The 17,305-nt window shown below is 57.2% G+C and overlaps 1 protein-coding gene across 3 annotated transcripts; it reads left to right on the top strand.

Moving 5' to 3' along the window:
• Positions 1-14: 14 nt before the first annotated feature.
• On the top strand, positions 15-12,790 carry PGF (placental growth factor). 3 transcript variants are annotated; one of them, XM_008064164.1, is made up of 7 exons: positions 15-284; positions 1,442-1,484; positions 5,552-5,748; positions 7,295-7,371; positions 9,363-9,392; positions 9,483-9,545; positions 12,703-12,790. In XM_008064164.1, the coding sequence occupies exons 1-7, from the start codon at positions 210-212 to the stop codon at positions 12,728-12,730; spliced, it is 513 nt and encodes a 170-aa protein (XP_008062355.1). In that variant the 5' UTR covers positions 15-209; the 3' UTR covers positions 12,731-12,790. The 3 variants fall into 3 exon arrangements, with proteins under 3 accessions (XP_008062355.1, XP_008062356.1, XP_008062357.1); XM_008064165.1 differs by having other exon boundaries at positions 20-284; positions 1,445-1,484; positions 12,703-12,773; XM_008064166.1 differs by lacking the exon at positions 9,483-9,545 and having other exon boundaries at positions 51-284; positions 12,703-12,786.
• Positions 12,791-17,305: the final 4,515 nt, after the last annotated feature.

The raw sequence follows: 17,305 nt of genomic DNA on the forward strand, positions 1-17,305 counted from the left end.
GATTCGCTTCCGGGCCCTCTCGCCTCCCCCCGCCAGCCCCACCTGTGCTCCCTGGCTCCCCGGGGCTCCCAGGAGATGCTGCAGCCGCCGGCCGGGGCCTTGGGGCACTGAGGGGTCCGGCCCCGCCCGCTCCTCCCCTGGGCCCTCCCCCGCCTCCCGGGAGCATGGTGGTTTTCCCTTGGAGCCCCCTGGCTCTGGACTTCTAGAAGATGCCTGCCATGAGGCTGCTCACTTGCCTCCTGCAGCTGCTGGCTGGGCTGGCGCTGCCGGCCGTGCCCCCCCAGGTAAGGACCGCCGCCCGTCCCCTGGCTCCCCCATCCTCCCATCCCAGCCCGGGGAGGGGGACGCTGAAGTCACAGACTTCTCCCTCCCCCTAGAGCAGAGACTCCAAGGATGTTCACAGCCTCCTGGGGCCAGGCTGGGCCCCATGGAGAGGAAGAGACCTCAGACTGGGCTGCCCCCAGATCCTGGGGGTGCTCGGCGGGGGCAGGGCAGCCACAGGGAGGGAGGTTTCCTGTCTGGCCCCTGGAGCCCTGGTGGCTTTGCTAAAAGCATCTGTCCTCTAATCCCAGGCGGGTGCCTGGCCTTGTGGTCAGGGTCGAGGCCCATGACCAGCCAGGCGTCCCCAGGACCTCTGACCTGGCCCGGAGGGTGGGGAGCGGCGGGAGAGGGAGGCCGAGCCCTGCCCCCACCAGGCTCAGGGCTGAGCTGGGGGCTTCTGGGTGGGCTGGGGCGAGACAAGGGGTCCTGCTGTGCCCTCTCCTGGGTGGGTGGCCGAGGTCCTGAGTGCAGGGCCTGGGGAAGCGAGCAGGGCCCTTTTCCCAGGAGCTGGGTGAGTCTGGCTGGAGGCCAGCTTGGGCAGCGAAGTCCTGACAAAGCTCACGAGCTCTCTTCCCACCACATTACCCCGCTGCCCCAGGAGTCCCCAGCGCAGGCCTAGGAGTGGGTGGGCTGGGCAGTCCCCGGGCCGCTGCTCAGGCCGGCCACCCGCCTGCTGCAGGGCTGGCCAGAGGTGTAACATTACCGCAGCACTGGCTCATGGCGCCACCGCTTCAGCCCTTCAGTTCCCACCAGCTGATCGTCTCCCCTGGGCTCTGGCACCCAGCCAAGGCGGGCTTGCAGGGCCGGCAGGGCCGGCCGGGGGCTGGGCAGAAGGGAGACCCGCAGGATTGCAGGACCTTAAGGGACACAGCCCACCAAGTGTCTCCGAGAGCTTCCGGCCTCTCGCCCTTTTCCAAGTGATGGAACAGACCAGAGAGCCAGGGCACCCATGTAAGGTTCCGTGGGCTTGTCGTTGCACCTGGAAAGAGGCCGCTCTGAGGCCAGCAGAGTGTGCAGGGAGTGGGAGAGGCTCTGAGGACCTCCACCCTCTTGCCGTCACACTTGGCCCAGAGTGCAGAGCCCTGGGCCCTCCCTCACCTCTGCACCTTTCTGTCTGCAGCAGTGGCCCCTGTCTGCTGGGAACGGCTCATCAGAGGTAGAAGGTAAGCCGGTCAGGCTGGGGTGCACGTGCTCACCAAGTCCCTCTCTTTCCTCCCAAGCCTGGGCAGAGGCTAGGAAGGGGTTGGCATGAGGCATGGGCCAAGCTGATGGAAGCTGAAGAGCCTCCTGCTGGGTCTGGTGGGGCCTGAGACATCCCCCCATGTGACCCCGATGCACAGAGGGGCATATTCCTGGGCGAGATCCCCCAGCACACAGAGAGCAGGGCTGGGGCGGGCATGCCCAGGCCCTGTCCAGTTGGCCCAGAGCCCTTTCACGGCATGAAGGAGGGTGCAGATGGGGTGCCTTGGAGGGCAAGGCGGTCAGGGAGATCCAACGGCCGGGGGGGTCCTGGGAGCAGGATGCAGTGGGTCAGGGAGGGACAAGGGGCCCCCCAGCAGCCCAGCCCTGGGGGAGCAGCACGGACCTGATTCGGCCCTTCTATTGATGACAAACAGACAGAGCGTGAGTCGCGTCCTCCCTAGCCCTCCGCTTCCCACCCGGATTGCATCAAGAGGAAATCTTCAAAGGGCAGCGAGACGTTTGCCAAAGGGACATACGTGCAGGAGGCAGGAGGCCCATGCCAGGTCCCCTGCCATGCTCCTCCCTCCCCCCACCTCCCCGAGACGTGCAGAGCGGCCACACACCACTGCTGAGGCTGCTGCTCGTGGGAGGGGGCATGTAGGGACGTGCACACGCACACGCGTGACAGCGAACACTCTCTGCTGTCTTGGCGGCCTTTCCCAGGCCTGCCCATGCTCTGACACGAGGCCCAGGCTCCTTGGCCCCCAAACTGGTGGGAGAAGCAGTGCCCTTGTCTTCACTGGTGCCTCTTGGTGCCCTCTGGAACTGGCACAGTATTGTGCTTTTATCCCTGCCTCCAAGTCGTGTCCTTTTGGATGCTTTCAGTATAGTTTAGGCAATAGCTACCGAGGATGTCTAAGCCTCGGTTTCCGCATCTGTAAAATGGGAGCATTAAATTACATGATATCTAAAATTTCTTCTTCTTCTAAGATTAAAGAAGGGACCCTTTTCTCTGATTCCACAGAGGGAACAGGGTGTATGTATCACCCAGGTTCTGAGGTGAGGAGACTAAGTTCACGAAGTCAGCTAACCTGTCGTCCTAGACAATCAGAGCACCCTTGCTGTGGCCGGAGAAAGTACAAGTACATTGCACCCTGGCTCTCAATCCCTGAAGTGCTGTTCCCTCCTACACCCAAACAGGAGACAGCGTGGCCAGCTCTGCGCTGGTTTTTACTATCACCATCCATGGGGATAGTGCTGGGCATTGTAATTCCATCCTGTCCACAGGCTGTGAGCTAGGCAGGCATTGGATCTGCACATTTTACAGATGCGGAGCTCGAGGCTCTGAGAGTCCCTGGGGTCACCTCAAGTCTCAGACCCTCGCCGGCAGATCCAGCAGAACCAAGTGCCCTAACAGCTCGGCGTCTGAGCAGGCACGAGCAGTGTGTCCCTTGTGACTGACTGGCTGTGTGCTCTGCCAGTGACTGTGGAGAGGACACCTGCCGGGCTGAGGCGTCTGGCCAGCAGCTCTGCCTAGCCCTGAGGCCCCTCCCTGGCGGCCTCTGCAAAAGCTTGCTCTCGGGATTAGACAATTCCTTTCCGGGGTCTCCCTGGGAGGAAGCCAGGCAGGAGGTTTTCCTTCCTACAGGGCGCCTGAGGGAGCCCCAGGAGCTGCCTTAAGGGACTGCCCAGCCCTGGCCACGCCCTGACTGGGCTACAGCCTCCCGTTTCTCCCCACCCTACCCCACCCCCGGGGCAGGTCTGGGCGGGCGGAAATGCTCTCAGGAGCAGCAGTCAGGACTCTTCCCTGAGGTGCTCAGCCCCACCTGGGATTGGCCGCTGCACTCCCTCAACCCGGCCCCCAGTCCAGCCCCTGTGTTTCTCCCACACACCCACTGCCTCTTTCCTGGTGGCTGCTAGGTAAACCGGGTCCTGGCCCACCTCCTCAACCTTCCCCAACACAGTGTGGTGGTGGGGGGGCGCGCTGGGAAAGGGGCAGGTTTCAGGGTTTCAGGGCCCTGGAGTCTGCACGGTGCATTGTGGGGTGAGAAAAGGAAGTCCTTTCTCTGCTGCCAAGGCCCAGCCTGCTCTGCGGCCACCAGCCACAGCCCAACAGCCCACCTGGGTGGGTGTCTGTTGGTGGGATGGCAGGGACCGGGTATCCCTTGGCTGCTGCTGTTCCCTTCCTGATGGCTGGTTCCAGGGCGGGAGCTTGAGCCTGCCATGGTGCTTTGGCAGCTGTTATTTATGTTTTCCAAGGTGGAGATGAAGTGTTCAGAGTCACGTAGCGTTCATGGAGGTTTTAGACTAAACACAGCCCGGGGAGTCTGTGATGGAGTGGTGCTCTGACCCTCATTGCAAAGGCGGCTGCCCTGGGCTTCAGGGCTGCCTCTGGGAGAGAGACCTCTTTTCCCACCTGGGTTCTGGGAAGGATCTGGTGGGCTGGGGAAGCAGAGTCAGGGAGGTCTCTGGAGCCCCTGGCCCGCCCGGTGGCCCCAAGCAGAGCAGGTGGGAGGGAGCAGCAGACACCAGATAAGCACATAAGCACAGTTTACTGCCTCTGAGCAGCCTTGTCCGCTCCGTGAACATGCCGCCTCCTGGGTATTTTCCACCAGCCTGCAGCCTCTCCCGAGGGCCTCTGCTAGGACTGAAGTTTATTTTTCTTCTGAGATTACCCGGAGACTCATGTCCTCTTGGGCTGGTGGAATGGACTTTGGCCCCCTCTGCCTCCAAGGCAGGAAGCAGGGGTTGCTGGGAGAGGCCATCGCTCTGGGGCAGAGGCTGGAGGGCCCCTGGTGGCTGACTCCCCATCTGAAGGCGACCAGAGATGTGGTTGTTCAGGCCCCGGGATGTGTCCCTGCCCATGGTCTCTGGGCTGGGCCAGCTGTGTTGCCTGTGCTGACCACAGACCATTTTTCAAAGCCAGACAAACCTTAGAATCATCTTCTCTCAACCTTCTCCTTTCCCAACTGAGGAAACGGATATACCCAGAAAGGTCAAGTGACTTCCTCAAGCCTACACAGCCAGTGTGGGGACAGGACTAGAAGCCAGGTCTCTGAGCACTCCCTGTGAGCCTCTGTTTGGGGTACAGCTCCAGACCCTCCCCTGAAGGAGCAAAGGCTTTCGGGGAATTCCAGATCAGCCCCCAAAAGATCCCATTCATGACCACCAGGACATCATGAAGGTCTGGGGTCCCCGATAATTCTCGGTGAACTGTCATCTCATTAACCAGATATAGCTTAGCCTGTGTCCTGGGTGCCTCTGTCCCTGTGCTCATAGAGCCTTGAGTTGGTCGTAAAGTAGGTAAGAGCAGCCATTGAGGAGATAAGGCCCTTGGGGCCACACAGTGCTCAGGGCAGCACATCTGTTCACAGTGGCTTCTGAGGGGAGGCGGGAGGTGGGCCTTGAGAAGTGGGGTGGGCTGTATTGGGGTAGAAATGAAAAGAGAGTGTAGCCCAGTAGCCGTGTGGACCCCAAAGTGCATGAGCCTGGGGCTAGACTCAACTTGGGGCTATCCTGGCCCGTGTGAGGCCAGACTTGCTGGAGGGTAGGGGAGAGTACGCTGTTGGGCATGGTCCTGGGCCCAGTGGAGGAGCTGGCAGAGGGGTAGGAGGTGAGGGAGCCATGGAAGGTGTTTGGGTGGAGGATGGAGGGACACCATCTGTTTGCTGCAAGTTCCCAAGGCAGAGGAAGCGCCAGACTGGACCTGAGAAAGACCCAGGGGGCCCAGGAGCTGCCAGGCCACCCTCTTCAAAGTTCCAATGGAGACGTGGGTGTCTGAGTTGAGAACAGAGCAGAGCTCAGGGCACTGAGAGATTCGTTTAGCAGGATTTCCATCCAGCAGATGAGCTAAGGGTCCAGCCAGCATCCCAGAGTGGCCCCATCGGAAGTTCAGAGCAAAGGGAGTGCAGACAAGGCTTCGACCTTCCTGGACGGAACTGTGGGTTGTGGGCCGAACCTGGACCGGCTCGCAGGGCCTGGGAGCCAGGTCTGGGGTTTCCAGGAGCAGGTCTCTGCTGGCCTGACCTGGCCCTCTGCGTCCTTGCAGTGGTGCCCTTCCAGGAAGTGTGGGGCCGCAGCTATTGCCGGCCGCTGGAGAGGCTGGTGGACATTGTGTCTGAGTACCCCGGCGAGGTGGAACACATGTTCAGCCCATCCTGCGTCCCCCTGCTGCGCTGCACCGGCTGCTGTGGTGATGAGGACCTGCACTGCGTGCCGGTGGAGACGGCCAATGTCACCATGCAGGTAGGGAGGCCCCGCCCACAGCTCACACCCCACTGAGGGGGGACATAGAGCCTGCCCACCGGAAGGACCAGAGGGCTGGAGGCTCTCAGGCCGGTGCTCTCACCACCCCTGCTCAGGGAGGTGGAGGTGGAAAGGGAGCAGGAAAATGAAGGAAGCAGAGCCAGTTTCAAAAAACAATCGCGGCCTCTTCTCTGGCCCAGTAAGCTAATGACCAGTAGGGACCCCATGACACGGAGCTATCTCCCAAAGCACACACACACTCAACCTCTGCATCCTCTGACTCAGACACAACCTCTGCATCTCCTGGCCCCTTCCCAGCCCCTCGGCACCACCTCGGCCACTTGTTCAGCCTCTGGTCCAGCCCGTCCCAAGATGCAGGTGTCTGGTTGTGGTTGGAAGGGAGGCTTGCTTGTTTTAAAGAAGTCCTGGATAGCCGGGCTCGGTGGCTCAGCCTGTAATTCCACGCCTTTGGGAGGCTGAGGTGAGTGGATTGCCTGAGTCTGCGGGTTCGAGATCCACCTGGGCAACTTGGCGAGACCTCATCTCTACAATAAATCAAAAAAAAAAAGAAAGTTGATCTGAAAGAGCCGGGCTTGGTGGCTCAGTCTGTAATCCCGTGCCTTGGGAGGCTGAGGTGAGTGGATTGCCTGAGCCCGCGGGTTCGAGACCCGCCTGGGCAGCAAGACCTCATCTCTACAATAAATCAAAAAATCAGCCGGGCGTGGTAGCGCGCACCTGTAATTTCGGCTACTCGGAAGGCTGAGGCGGAAGGATCGCCGGAGCCCAGCAGGTCGAGGCTGCGGTGGCCAGGAGCGGCCACTGCACTCCAGTCTGGGCGACAGAGTGAGACTCCAACACACACAAAAAAAAAAATTAGCCGGGCGTGATAGAGTGCGCCTGTAGTTCCAACTACTTGGAAGGCTGAGGTGGAAGGATCGCCGGACCCCAGCAGGTAGAGTCTGGGCTCCAGTCTGGGCGACAGAGTGAGACTCCAACTCAAAAAAAAAAAAAAATACAGAAGTCCTGGTTTACACGGTGAGCATTTGAGGCCTTCTCAGCAAGCTGGATCCCTGAGGTTTGCTTGCATGCACACATGCACGCGCGCGTGCACACACACGTGCACACAGTGGTTCAGTGAGCACTTACTGAGCAATGCCATGTCCCAGGCATGCCACAAATGTTGTCTCATTTCATCCTTGGAGGCAGGTTTCATGTCCATTTCATAGATGAGGAACCTGAGGCTCAGAGCTGTTATTTCATGTGTTCAGTGGGTGGAAGAATGGAGATTTGAACACAGGTCTCTCTAACTCCAAAACATGGCCCCTTCCTCCACTGTTGTGTGGTGCCTTGGGTGGGGAGGGACGGGTCTCCTCAGATCTACCCATGGGTGGGAGATCTGTTTGCCCACTTTCTGCAAGGATGGGGGCTTGCAGTACAGCAACAGGGAAGAGGTGGAGGGCTTAGTTCTCCCCACCAGGAGGGAGCAGAGAGGGTGCTGGAAGCACATGGCCCCTTCAATCCAGGCACCCCGCTCCTTCTTCCTCAGGTCCTGAAGTTCCGCTCTGGGGACCGACCCTCCTACGTGGAGTTGACGTTCTCCCAGCATGTGCACTGCGAGTGCCGGTAGGTCCTGGGACAGGGACGGGCCCCTGCAGGCAGCTCTTTCTTCCAGGCCGAGGGGGCTGGAGAAGGCAGGGGCTGGGGCAACTGCCATTCATTTTGTGCCCCCAGCCGCCGGTGTTGCCTGGGAGCTGGTCCCAGCAGCTGGAGTACAGCTGTCGGTGCCACAGGGGAGAGGGAGCTGGGGTCCCTCCCGGACGTGCATGGTCTCAGGATGTGCAGGGTCCCAGGGCTCGTCAGCCTCCTTCCCAGAGAGGGAGGCGGCTGCCAAGACCTCTGGAAGAGGTGTCTGGAGCAAAGATGCTGCACGTCTGCACCTAGTTCTGGGCCAGGCTGCCCACGGGAGGGTCTGAGTGGGTGGAGAAGTGGAAAGACAGACAAGCCCTGGCGGGAGGAAGGGGCAGAAAAAGGGCACTGGGATTTCCTTAAAGTGGCAGCACCCGCCAGCCCCCTTCCCAGCCTTACTGCCTGTGCCCGGGCACTCGAGACATTTGTTACGGCCAGCCAGATTAGGGAAGAGAGAACAGGCTGAGATGCCGCTCCTGGTGATGCTGGGCCGTGGATGAGGCAGCAGACCCGAGGAGCAGAGCCCCAGCCAGGGGCAGGAGGGGGAGCGCTCCGTTCGTTGTGTCTGGCCCCCCAGTAGGTACTTGAGTGTGTTTCCTCATTTATTCACATGCAGTTATTGAGCACCTACTGCAGGCCAGGCACAGTCCTGCTCACAGACAAAGTTTCTGCTCTCATAACAGCCCTAGGAAGGGGGTATTGTCGTCACCCCCATTTTACAGAGGAGTAAACCAAAGCTTGATACATTTCATGATCTGCCATAGTGAGTGTGGTAGAAGGGACAAGCCCTGGCCTGTCTCACTCCCCAAGCCTGCCCTTTTCCAGGCTACCTCTCGTGGCCATTGCCACATTCTCTAACAGCCCCTGGGCTTGGCATTCATGGTTCAAAGCTGTTATTTTGTGTGTTCAGTGGGTGGAAGAGAGGCGATTTGAACACAGGTCTCTCTGATCTGTGTGCAGGACGAGGGCTGCCTCTGCTGGAGCTGGGCCCAGGCCGTAGGCTCTGTTCGTGGTGCCTGTGTCGGGGCGCTGCCTCGACCTGCTTCTTCCTGTCCTTCCCAGCCAGAGCCCAGCCACATGGCAGCAGCTCAGCAATGCGCTCTCCCGAGCACAGTGCTGGACGGTGACCCAAAGTCACCTTCTATGTCCTCTTGCTCTGACAGCCACTCTTTTGGGGTAGGCAGATGAGGAAACTGAGGTTCTAAGAGACTTGCCCAGTATGGAAGGGTACGAACCAGACAGTCCCAAGAGACGTTGGCACCGCCCCGGCTCCCAGGGGAGCATGCCTCAGGCAGCCTGCCCCGACCCCAGAGCCGACTGCCCCGCACATGCTGTCCCGCACATCTGCCCACAGTGCCCAGGGGAGAGTGAGACCGTGTCCCTTCCAGCCTGCCGGGCCACAGAGACACCTTTCATCTCACTTCTGGGCCAACAGCCCCAGCCCCGGGACGCAGAGCCCAGACATGCCCAGGGACCTCGGGGCTTGTGCTGTCCTCCAGCCCTGCCCCTCACTCACGCCCTGTGGCTCTGGGGGGGATTGCGCCCTGACCGCGGCCAGTCCATGGCCTTGCGTCACTCGCCGTCCCGGAGGAGACTCCAGGATGCGCCCTGGAGGGAAGGGAAGGAAGTGGACAGAGAAAGCCAAGCAGCGAAGAACAGACTAAGGAGACCTCAGATGAGACACCGAGAGGCTGAGGAGTGCAGAGGGCGTGGCGGGGGCCCAGGAGGGAGTCCCTGCTTGGTGGGGTCACGGGAACCCCAGCCCAGAGGCTCCAGCCATCTCTTCCTCCCCAGCTCTATGCTACCCCCTTGTGGCCTCAGCGTCAGCTGCAGGACCAGACGGGTGTCTTGGGGAGGTGTCGGGTGGCAGGCGGCCCCCACTCAGCGTGCTCCCGACCCTCCTCTGACCTCTCTGTCTGTTTTCCCAGACCTCTGCGGGAGAAGATGAAGCCAGAAAGGTAAGTGGCCACCGGGGCTCGGGCTTGCCACCCTCTGTCGTAGCATGGGGCCCCCAACCACTTTGTCCTGACGCTTTTGGCTCATTGCAGGAGGAGACCCAAGGGCAGGGGGAAGAGGAAGAGAGAGAAGCAGAAACCCACAGACTGCCACCTGTGAGTGCGCTGGGTCCCAGGGATGGCAAGGAGGCTGGGCCCAGGGGAGCCCCACCTGCCGGCAGGGGTAGAGGTCGGGCAGGGGAAGTCAGGTTCAGGGCAGCTATGGGGCCAGAACAGGGAGCTGGACCCCCTTGAGACACTAGGGCCCAGGAAGCACCAGGGGACCGTGGTTCTTGTCTCAGTCCTAAGTCTCTGTATGACCTTGGACAAGTCCATCGCCTTTCTGAGCCTGGTTTTTCTCTGTGTAGAGTGAAGGGTACGATGATTCTAGACACATACCAAGAGCTTGCTGTGGGTCAGGTGTGTCAGGGAGCAGCAGGGGTCTCACGCCTCCATAAGGAAGGGTCCACCAGTTGAGGAGAGATCAGGCCACTTCCTAGTAGCCCCAGGGAAGGCACATGCGCTCTGCACTGGCTCCCAGGCCAGCATTTCTGCCTCGGGGTCCCCTTGCTTTCTGCAACTCTGCTTGACACCTGGGACAGCAAGCTGGAGCCCCAGGCCTGTGTGGCGGGGAGAGATGGGCTAGAAGGAAAGCCCAACTCTGTGAGAGTAAGTCAAAAGAAAAGATTTCGTATGCACGGAGAATCCATCACACTGTGGTTCCCCTTCAGGACCCAAGTTTCCTTCCGGTCCCAGGACTCCAAGAAAGCAGTCCACGCTGTGGGAGTGGAGTTGGCCCAAGTCCTGGCCCCAGAACCCCGCCCTGTGAATACAGTGATTCTGGGAAGCGCGTCGCTCTAAGACTGTGGCCCTGATTTCTTCCCCAGGCCCACATAGCCATTTGGGAAAGGAGCTGGCCCTGAAGACAGTTCAGGGTGGCATTGTCAGCCAAGCGGCCCCAGACAGAAGGTCCCATGGCCTCACGTCCCGGGCAGTGGTCTCAGACATTTCACTCAGGATCCTTCTGAGAGATTCAGTGACCCGTTGAGCATTTTGATAGCCGACATTGAACTTTTTCATTGTAATTATAAATATATATAATTACAAAGGATATACTTTCTAACATATTATAAATATTAATCTTTTCATATAAAGTTATTATACAACTCTTTCTTTAGATGTATCCTGTGAAGCATGTCATCCTAATTTCATAGTTCTCATCATCTACTTTGTAAGAAATGAACAAGAACAAAAACACGTGAACACTCCTTTTTCATAGCTACAGATTTACATTGTTTCTGTTTTCTTGGAACTTGACCTTCCATCTTACCTCCCCCACAGAATTTCAGCTTAGTGTAATATTATTTGTAATATTCAAGGGTTTTTTTTTGTTTTGTTTTGTTTTTTTTTGAGTTGGAGTCTCACTCTGTCGCCCAGACTGGAGTGCAGTGGCTGCTCCTGGCCACCGCAGCCTCGACCCGCTGGGTTCCGGCGATCCTTCCGCCTCAGCCTTCCGAGTAGCCGGAATTACAGGCATGCGCTACCACACTCGGCTGATTTTTTGATTTATTGTAGAGATGAGGTCTCGCTGCCCAGGCAGGTCTCGAACCCGCGGGCTCAGGCAATCCACTCACCTCAGCCTCCCAAAGGCGCGGGATTACAGGCTGAGCCACGGAGCCCAGCTTCAAGGTTTTTTTTTATTACTTTGTCATATTTCTCGCCACAAACATGGTACTATATACGAGATTGAATTATATGACATTTCTCGTGAATATAAAATGAAATGAAATTTTCTCCTGTAATAAATTATCAGAATAATTATCAGAGGTACCGTTAGGTCAGAACAGCACAGGTTGTCCTATTTTAATTGATATTCAACATAAAAGGACCCTCCATCTTACTGGGAATGAGTCTCGGTGAGATGGCTAGAGCTACCTCTTTTCAATTAGTTAATGAATCCATTATAAATGCTGTACCCTGCCTGACTGAGAGAGGGCTCAACCTCACTCCGTTCCTGCTCATCAGATTTTTACAGATGAAGAGGTTGAGAAACTGCTCACGTAAATAAGTACATAAGATTAAAGGCGACTCGCTTCCTTGAACCCCTTCCAAGTTACTTGTCAAAAATCTCAAGGTGACCTGCTAACAAAATGACTTCTAAGGACATACCAACTAACAATTCAGCTAAATTGTTCTTCGATTTTGTTGAAAGACTTGGAGACCACCTGACTTGCAGAAGCCTTGGTCACCGGCTCATGAGCCATGTTGCCTTCTCAACACCCCCACCCAGGACTTCAATTGTCCTTTTGTTTCATGTCCCCAGCATACTTTTACGTGACAGCAAAGACTTGACTAGGATTTAGAGAGGGCAAGACACGTCCTTCCTCTCTAAAGGGAGGAGGGTGACTGTGAATGGGGAGCAGACCTTGGACACGTTCTCACAAAAACAGTTTAAGGCAGTCTTAAAAACAGTCTTAAATGCATTGCAGAGGCTGAAATGGATTTCTTTTTCTTTTCTTGAGTTGGAGTCTCACTCTGTCACCCAGGCTGGAGTGCAGTGGCACGCTCACGGCCACCACAGCCTCCACCTGCTGGGCTCAGGCGATCCTTCCGCCTCAGTCTTCCAAGTAGTTGGAACTACAGGCATGCGCCTTCACACCTGGCTAATTTTTTGATTTATTGTGGAGACGAGGTCTCACCAATTTGCCTAGGCTGGTCTCGAACCCCTGGACTCAGGCAGTCCTCTCACCTCGGCCTCCCAAAGTGCTGGGATTACATGCTTGAGCCACCAAACCTGGCCGAAATGCATTTCTTTAAAACCATCAAAACCTAGTCTTCATGTATGTCTACGGGCACCCATTCCCTGGTTGAAGAGCACCGTTTTAGGGTAACCAGAGGCATTATTGAGTGAAGACAGACTGAGCTCAAAAGGTGACTGTCACCAACTAGCTGTGTGACTTTGGGCAAGTTCCTTAACCTCCCTGGACCTCGGCTTCCTCCTACAAAGGGATCATAGCAGTGCCTTCCTCATGAGTGTTGTTAAGGGCAAAGGAGGCTGTGCTTAGCACAGGGCTGGGCACTCAGGCAGTGCTTGGTGAAGGGTGGCTCTCAGCTTCCCGCTAGCTTTGGTGCAAGCAGGGACCTGGGAGTGCTGCATCCTCCTCATGCCACCCTCTGCCCCATGAAGCTTCCCCTCTGGGTCTGCCACCCCCTAGGAGGGGACCCTGCCCTCCACAGTGTGCTGACCCCACCCCGTCATGTGTGGTCTCTGCAGGTGCGGTGATGCTGTTCCCCGGAGGTAGCCAGCCCCTTGGAGGAGAGACCTGCCCCGCTCCTGTATTTATTGCTGTCACACCCTCAGTATCCTCCCTTCTGGTACCTCTATTTATTCGCCAACTGTATCCCTGCTGAATGACTCGCTCCCTCCCCGGAGGGACAAGGACCCTCAGGAATTCAGTGCCTTAAATGACGACGACAGGAGAGAAAGAAGCCAGCCACGGCCTGTGGAGCTTCCGCTTGGGAAGAAGCAAGACATGTGGCCTTGTGAGGGGCCCTGGGGGTCTCCAGGGGACTGGAGAAGGAAAGAAAGGAGCCCTGCCACCTGTTCCAGGTCTTGAGCTCTGCACAGACAAGCAGGCCTTGCTCTGGGAGCTCTGGCTAAGGGCTGTATGCCAGGCGGGTCGGGCCATGGCAGCCCTGGCGGGGTCTGGCCTTTTCCCCCTCTTCCTGGCAGCAACTCTCCACCCTGGAGCTCAGAAGCCTTGGCTCTGACATTGGGGTGACCTTGAGGCGTTTGCCGCTCCTGGTCCCCTGTGACCTCGCCTCACATTTCGCCACCTGCTTGTGCTGGGACGTTGTGCTTTCTGGCCAAGGCACCACCATCCTGCCCCTCCCCGCCAGGGGACACATGGAGAGCGGGACCGGGTTGAGGAGGAGCAGGCTGGATGAGGTGCCGCCTGGCCCCTGGAGATGAGGTCACCAGAGGGAGGCCTGTGTGTCCTGCCAAGGGCTGCGGCAAGGGGAGCCCGTTCCCTGAGGCCCCAGTGACCCCACGAGCTGCTCGATTGCCAAGCCAGATTCTCTTGAATAAAGCATTCTAGTCTGGAAGCAGCTTGTCCAGGGAGTGTGTCTGCCAGGGCAGCAGGCAACAGCAGAGAACGGAAGCAGGACAAAAACGGGATGGCAGGTCAGAGAAAGAGTACAGCGGCTTCTGGGAGCCTCAGGTTCCTCACCTTAAAAACCTGCTCAGGTGGTGAGGGAGCATGTCACTGTTCGCCACATGTTAACTTTTTTCCCCTCTTCCTTCCTCCGTCTGGTAGCTGAGCACACCAAGGCCCCAAAAGGCAAGACTGACACAGAGTCAAAAAGAGCACTGAACCGGGAATCAGAGGCCTGGGCTTTGTCTCTAATTCACCAAGTGACACCAAGTTTCCCTCTGCCTTCTGCCTTCCTGTTTCATCTCTAGCCTGAGGGACTTAGCTAGATGCTCCCTCTGGCTTTAATACGTCCCAGTGGGGCCCCAGGCTCAAGTCTCAGTGGCCCTGGATGTCACTGGAGACTATCCTTTACAGTCTGCTTCAAGGCTGCCTTTGAAGTAGCTCAGGCCTGCTCCTGCAGCACCCTGGGGTCCACCCCCCCCTCGTGAGGAGCTCCCAAGATCTGGTCTTGGTCCCAAAGCCAGGGAGGGGCTACCCCACACTCAGCCCAGCATCATGCCGCTCCAGACTCCTCAGCCCTCAGAAGAGATGTCCTGGTTGGGCCTCAGATCGTCAAGCTGCCTTGGCTGGGGCTGCCAGGCACAGGGTCTGCAGATGCAGCCTCACTTCTGTCTCACCTCCTGGCTTCCTCTGCCTTCCTCCATGCCTTGGCATGAAACTAATTTTCTAATTTTTTAGAAAATTCCAGCCACTTACTCTGAAACTCCCATCTACTGCTGATCCTCAAGGTGTGCGTGTGTGTCTTATGTGGAGTGTATTGGGGGATGGGGCGGTCCCCCATTCTCTCCTCAACTACTTCCTCATTTGAGACTGCTCGGGAGAAACTCAAAGGGAGCTGGGGGGACAGGGGCCCTCCTCAGGCTTTGGGGGGAAGCATGGAGGGGCCAGCAGGGTAGGGCAGCCCTGCTGAGGCAGCTGTCCTTAAGCCGTTCACAGAGGCCTGGGCCCCTAGGGGACCTGCTGGTGCGAATGTGCTTCCGGCTGGTGATCACAGATGGGGTGTGGGTTAGCCCCGGGGGACACACTTTGCAGAAGAAACACACTTTTTCCCTGGCTTCTCCTCACTATGGCTGCAGCTGTTCTGAGCTGCGGCGTCAAAGGCAGAGCTGAGAAGAGAGCCCCACACTGATGGGGCCTCCAGCTTTCTCTGGAAACCCTCAACCCGCCTCCCGTAACAACCCCAGCCTTTCGGTCCCAGGAAGTCACCCACACGGAGGTCAGCGCCCCTCCAGGCCAGCGCCCCCTGTTCAAAGCTGGACAGAAACCAGAAGAGCTTCTGTGTAGTCCGATGCAAAAGTCCACATCTGCAGCCAGGCCTCCTGGGAGCACTGAGTAGGGAGGACTGGCCGGGATGTGACCATGTTGGCAGTCCACTCATCACTTAGGCTCCCAACAGCCCTTTCCATTGGATTGCCGTGTACTTGTGGGGCACCCCTGTACTGCAGACACCGGTCCAGACACCAGGCTGGGACATAAACACACAGCTCCAGTACTCATGGGTCTGACATCCAAGTGGAGAGATCATGGTCGTGTGCTAGCGGCTGGGTCTTTCTGCTACTTGAATTGGCGGCTGGAGTCAGAGCTCAGGAAAGCGGGGTCTTGAGTACCCACATTACAAGACAAAGAGGAAACAACTTGGGACTAGGCACATTTGCCTGCCGGATTCATGACAGGATGACTGGTATGCTCCCAAATCACCAGCACCCCCTTCCTCAGCCTCCATTAGAGGCAGAAGGGAGACAGGAAGAGACAGGATCACTGGAGTTCTGGGGTGCTGGCCCCTTCCCCTCCCTGGAGCAGGGTTTGCTGTTCAACTCAGCCCCCGTGCTGCCTACATGGTGTGGTGAGGGAGTGCAGAACTGAATCATGACAAAGGCACAGAGAGGGGACACCTTGGGGCATCCAGCAGGCAACCTCCACGGGTCAGGTGGACATGGCGAAAGGCGGGTCTCCTTGAGCCCATGTCCTCCCAAGAGGGAGGCTGCAGGGAGGAGACCCACAGGCTACTGGCCATGGGATGTAGGCCGGGGGAATGACTGAATGGGTGTGTCAGATACCGAGCTGAAAGGACCTCCCAGGTTAGAGAGCCACTGGCCCTGCCGTAAGCCTGCAAAAAAAAAAAAGCTGGCATCTGGAGAAGAAATGGCCACAGCTGAGGGGACTCTCCCCCACTACCTCCATTTCTCCTTGCTGCTCTGTGTGAAAGGAGAGAAAGGGAAGGAGGAGGCGTTTGGGAACATGCCCCTCCCTCCACTCCGAGGCCAAATCTAGGCCCTGTTGGGGGAGGGAAGGGTAAGTCTTAAGTTGGATGAACCAGCCTAGATGGACCTTTAACACATGGCAATGGCAGGAATATCAGAAGATCTGCCAAAGAAACTGTGAAGGGACGGGAAGAGGAGAACTATGTAGTTCCTCTAGGAGCAATGAAGGCAAGGAATAAATAGTTTGTGCCTCAGTTTACTCAATAAACTAGTCACCAAAATAAACATATGATTTAATAGGAAAACTTCTTGTTGCCAAAATGTGATATCAGAGGTGATCTTGGGTTCTTTTGCATTCCTCTGCTTGAGAGATTAGGTCTCTTTCCCTCCCTTTGGGACTGTGGGCCTGGGTCTGATTTGATCCATAGAATACAGCAGAGGGGACCCTATAATGGTCCCATGCCTGGCTTTCAAGAGAACTGACAGCTTCTGCCTTGGTCACTTGGAACCCCGAGCTGCCATGTAAGAAGTCCAACCATCCTGAGGTTGCCATTTTGGAAGGAAGCTCAAGCTGGCCACATAGAGATTTGGGGGAGGGAGAGAGAGGGAGGGAGGGATGGGTAGAGAGAGAGAGAGAAAGAGAGAGAAGGAAGGAGGGAGGGGAGAGGGAGGGAGAGAGGAACAGAGAGAGAAAGAGACAGGAGGAAGGAGGAGGGAGGGAAAGAGAGAGAGAGGTGCTCAGCCAGCTCCAAGTTGCTCCAGTCCCAGCCATTGCAATTGCCTTCACAGAGGCCCCAGACCTTACAAAACAAATATGAGCTGTTCCCACTGTGCCCGGCTTGACTTCCTGACCGTAGACTCATGATGCATCCCAATAACAGGGTGGTGTGAGGTGGTTTCTTAGGCATCCAGAACAGAAAACCAGGAGAGGTGAAAAGAGTGTTGGGGGAGGGCACTCTACACCAGGAGGCTGGTAAAGCCTCGCTGTGGAGAGACATTCGTGGCAAAGCTGGAAGGACAAGATGCCACTGGTTTTGTGACGACCGGGCATGAGAGCACTCCAGAGGGCATTGCTGTTGGAAAGGGCTAGAAGGAATCCCATGTGACTGGAGCACGGTGGGTGAGGGAGGGGGGTGTGGGTGTGACTTTGGAAGTGGGCTTGGGCCAGATCACAAGGGCTTTGCAAGTCAGGGTAGGGAGTTTGGAATTTTTATAACGTGAGGGGTACCACTGCAGGCTTTCAAGCAGGAGGATGAAGTGATGTTAAGTTTTTTCTTTTTTTAGTTGAAGTTTCATTTGTTGATCAGGCTGGAGTGCAGTGGCACAATCATGGCTCACTGCAGACTCGATCTCCTGGGCTCAGGCAATCCTTCCGTCTCAGCCTCTCAAGTCGTTGGGACTATAGGCACGTACCACCATGCCCGGCTGGTTTTTTTTTTTTTTTTTTTTTTTTTAAAAA

Source organism: Carlito syrichta, unplaced genomic scaffold, assembly GCF_000164805.1.
Source record: "Carlito syrichta isolate Samal-C Ts95f unplaced genomic scaffold, Tarsius_syrichta-2.0.1 Scaffold307214, whole genome shotgun sequence".
In the NCBI taxonomy this organism is placed as follows: domain Eukaryota; kingdom Metazoa; phylum Chordata; class Mammalia; order Primates; family Tarsiidae; genus Carlito; species Carlito syrichta.